This window comes from Bidens hawaiensis, unplaced genomic scaffold (assembly GCF_021521415.1).
Source record: "Bidens hawaiensis isolate Kalapana, Puna unplaced genomic scaffold, B.hawaiensis_p1.1 tig00050220_1, whole genome shotgun sequence".
Lineage (NCBI taxonomy): Eukaryota > Viridiplantae > Streptophyta > Magnoliopsida > Asterales > Asteraceae > Bidens > Bidens hawaiensis.
Window position 1 is genome coordinate 35772 of NW_027506146.1, and position 4216 is coordinate 39987.

The 4216-nt window shown below is 36.5% G+C and overlaps 1 protein-coding gene across 1 annotated transcript; it reads right to left on the minus strand.

The window, feature by feature from the left end:
- Positions 1–1191: 1191 nt before the first annotated feature.
- Positions 1192–1926, minus strand: LOC143616878 (enoyl-CoA delta isomerase 2, peroxisomal-like). Its single transcript, XM_077089579.1, has one exon. The coding sequence runs from the start codon at positions 1915–1917 to the stop codon at positions 1192–1194; it is 726 nt and encodes a 241-aa protein (XP_076945694.1). The 5' UTR covers positions 1918–1926.
- Between the last annotated feature and the right edge of the window lie 2290 nt (positions 1927–4216).

Consider the following 4216-nt stretch of genomic DNA (forward strand, 5'->3'; position numbering starts at 1 on the left):
AGCACATTCACTAATCATTTACTCATCACGACTAAATAAGTTTGATACCTCGTAATCAACGCCCAGGGGTAATTCGTAAGTCTTTTAGTCGCGACGACAAGTTTACCCGGTTTATATTCCATACACGAGTAGTTTATTAGTAGCTAACTCGTCGCGACTAATTTAACCTTATAATCTACTCGTCGCAACTAACGGACTTATGAATTACTCGTGGGCGTTGATTACGAGACATGAAACATATGTAGTCGTGACGAGTAAATGACTAGTGAATGTGCCTTGTTACGTTTAGTTTAGTTTAAGGACACGCGGCAACTTTTAATTAGTTCTACAAACTACTCGTCACGACTAGTTTATGATACATATTTCTGGAATTTTTTGTAAATGATACATAAAACTAGAAATTTGTTTTCACAAATGCTTATTTTGAGAATTTTCCTTTAATTTGTCTTTCGGTCTTAAGGATAAGTTAAATAAAAGTAAGGTTTTGGTTTTTAGGGTGGGTGCGGAGTCGACACATATTATGTTTGAAACAAAGTCTCTATTTGCTTACAAGGCAAACACAAAACCAAAATCTTTTGTTGTGACACCAACTTAGTTTCTGTCTTTATTCCAATAATAATCCTATGTATGTATATAGGCCCATATTGAGATTTCCGAGCTTCCAAATTTATGTTCGGCTCCCGCATAGATACAAAAAACCGGTAGTTGGAATGGACCGTTACAGTCGATGCAATATAAAAGGAAATTTATGTAAGTAAACTATATATTGTAATGAATATTATTTTAGTTTACATATACTCGAATAATAATTATTTAAAAAATCAGTATATACATTTAACACACCCAAAGAAAATAATAACGTCCGATTTAAATGTAAAATAAATTATACAAGTCAAAACGTACTTTCAACATAAATTAAATCTATGCAAATGAAAAAGCGAGAAAGTAACATTAAAGGGAAATGTTGTACCTTATGAGTAGCACTAAACAAATAGTTACACCATATTTGGTGTATACATCATTTAGGCCTTTCATGTATCAATTTCATTCAACATTATTAAAACTCCATATAATCGCACCCCTTAACCACAAACAACCTTAAAAATATAATAACAATAACCATCCCAACTTTTCATTCTTTTTTTTTTACTTTTTATAAAAGCGTTTAAAACCACCCGCAATACTACTCTTCTAAAGCCGAGCCTTAACCAGATCTTTCGTACCTAACCCGAGCACACCAATCAACTCCGGATACAACCCCTTCCTAATCTCGGCATACACCTCACCATCCCACTTCCGTTTACCCAACCCCTCCGCAATCCGCACCGCAGCCTCCACCGTCTTCTCCCCACTATCACACGCCGAATCAATCAAACCCTTCGCCACCGCCTCGTCCGCCTTCACCTTCACCCCATTCAACAACACATCCCGCCGCGCATCCGGCCTCGCCACCTTCGACCTCACCAACGCCGTAAAATAATCCGGAAACGTCATCCCAATATCCACCTCACTCATATACAAAACCCCACGCTCTCGCCCCATGATGACGTAATCATGACTTATCGCCAGCATCAGCCCCGCGGCGGCTGCGTGGCCGGTGACGGCGGCGATCGTCGGCATCGGCAATGAGATCAGGTCCGCCACGACGTCCTTGAAGAGGTTGACCATGTGAAGGAGGAGGTTGACGGCCTCCGCCGGAGATCCGCCGGAGTTGTATTTGGCGTAGGCGAGATCGAAGCCGTTGGAGAAGAATTTTCCGGCGGCGACGGTGATGAGTGCGGCGCCGGGAGTTGACTGGGATTTGACTTGGGCGAGATATGTACGAATGGAGGCGATGAGAGTAGGGTTGAGACGGTGCTGATCGTTGCCGGTTAAGGTGAGGATGAAGAGGCTGCCGCGTTTCTCTAGAGTGCACATGTCGGCGGCGGGAATAATAATAATATTAATATAGATCTGGCCGGAGACCGACAAGCATAAGATGATTGGGGTTGTGGGGTAACTGGATAAGTGTTTGAAACTGTGAATTAAATATTTGAACTACTTTGCTTGTTTTGCATGTTGAGTCCCCAACTTTGAGAAATTACGGACTCAATCTGAATTGGATGGATGCTAACTTTGGTCGTTAAATGAGAACACACGTGTCTGGGGTTGAGCACGGTTTACTTTCGTTCGTTTATTAGGCGAAATGGAAACTGAAATTATCGGTTTTTTTAATGTAAAAACCGTTCAGTTTTGTTTTTTTGGTTATTTTCGGTTTCGGTTCGGTTATAGTCATTTTTTTTCCAAACATTGCAAAAAAACAAACAAATAAATAAATAAATAAATAATAAAAATGAAAAATGAAGATTTTAAGCTTGTACTAATATATTAGAGTACTACGTATATATTGAATTCAAAAAACAAAAATAGGCTCGTGTTACGTGAAACCATACGATATAAAATTACAAGAGCTAGAGTTTAGAAAACACTAAAAGTTTATTCTCAATTTTCATCATTTTACTCATCTTTAAAGTTTAGTCACAGTAGTCATTATATTCATAATCTTCATCCACCATCAATCGATTTGATTTGTTTTTTTTTTCAGTTTTTAAAAATGGAAAACCGAACCGAAACCAAAAATTTGATCATTCAAAAAACAAAAAAAATAACCATAAGTTTTTTGGTTAATTCGGTTTCGGTTCGATTAATTCGGTTTTTTCTCACCCCTGCACATACCTACTGTTGGAACCTATTCCGGGTGAAGGGGAAGGTTCCTAACAACTATAAGAATGGAGATCGAGAGTTGATAACGAGTAAAGAGTATTTTTGTATTATTAGTGAATGAATTTCCATGCTGATCTCTTCTTTATTTATAGAAGAAGATGTTTATACACATTGCCTATTGGTTTATTTAATCCGGTCGAGTCCTTTGGCCCGTCCTTCTTTCCTTTGGGCCTTGTTAATTCGCAGATCTTTATCTCCTGGTTATTGCCTTCTATCCCGGGTCATGCGTGCATTGGGCCACCCGCTAGATCGGACGTGCCACATGAGATTTCCCTCGCAAATAGTTTCCTTCCAAACCATCTTTTAGAACCTCTTGTATTATTGGGCCTATCATCGTTGGGCTTTGTTGACATTGCTGGGCTGGAGCTTGTCCATGAGGCCATTTCATGGTAGGCTCTTCACCTACCTACCGTATTGATTACTCGTTTTCATAACGAGATTTATGCATCTGAGTGTTTTAAATACCGGTTCATACCGGCCGGTTGAACCGGTAATACTGGGTTTCACATATCAGCCCGGTATTTTAAGGCCGGCATTTTTGGACGATTTGCTAGAATATCGAACCAGCGGTTTTTTCTAAAATACCGGTTTAAATCGGCAAACCGGTTTTAAGCCCAAGAGATTTTTTATATATTGTGGCCTATATTTTTTTTAAATTACTTTTAACCTAGCGATTACCGTTGAAACGAGTATACTTTTGGATTATTTTTTAAAAAACAAGCAGTGTTGTATTCTTTTTTAATTATGGATTAACTTTTGGATTATATTTTATTATGTAATCATGTATTTTTGGATTATTTTTCCGTTGAAGTTACAATTATATCCAATTGCAAGGTAACTACATAAGCCGGTTGAACCATCCGGTTCAACCGGTTGTACCATTTTTTAGCCTAATTTAGTATGAGTAAAAAACCGGTTTTTAAAACATTGATCTACTAGTGTTGAATACATTCTCAAGACCAATTATTGAAAATTATTTCAAGTTTGGTGTCGTGCGCTAATTGATTTCAGTTTTTCCAATATTATTGGTTGCGATTTTATAATTTAAATGATGTGATTTGGTTTCTATTTAATTTCTTTTTTGTTTAGACTACCTAAATGTGGTGGTGTATCGTGTGGAGGTGTTGAAAGAATTGATTAATATTTAGCTTACTATTTATTACCTTGATATTTAATGCCATTTATTATTTTTGTTTGTTACAAAGATAATTTTGTACACGGAATTTCTAGAGATACCATGGGTTTAAAAAAAAAAAAAGCTTATTAATATGTGGTGGATAGATCTATACGTAGTGTATTGATGAGTTTTTTTAGAAAAACTCACATTTTCTGTCTTATTATATTTTTTTCTTTTTTTTTCCTTTTCATTTTTCTTTATATAATAATTTTTTTTAAAAAAGATTTGTTTTTTGATTTATTATTAATAAATTTTAAATAGCTGTTATTAGCAATT

Bases quoted from the DNA above. Each gene is read 5' to 3' on its own strand.
- LOC143616878 (XM_077089579.1), bottom strand. From the start codon at position 1,917: ATGTGCACTCTAGAGAAACGCGGCAGCCTCTTCATCCTCACCTTAACC.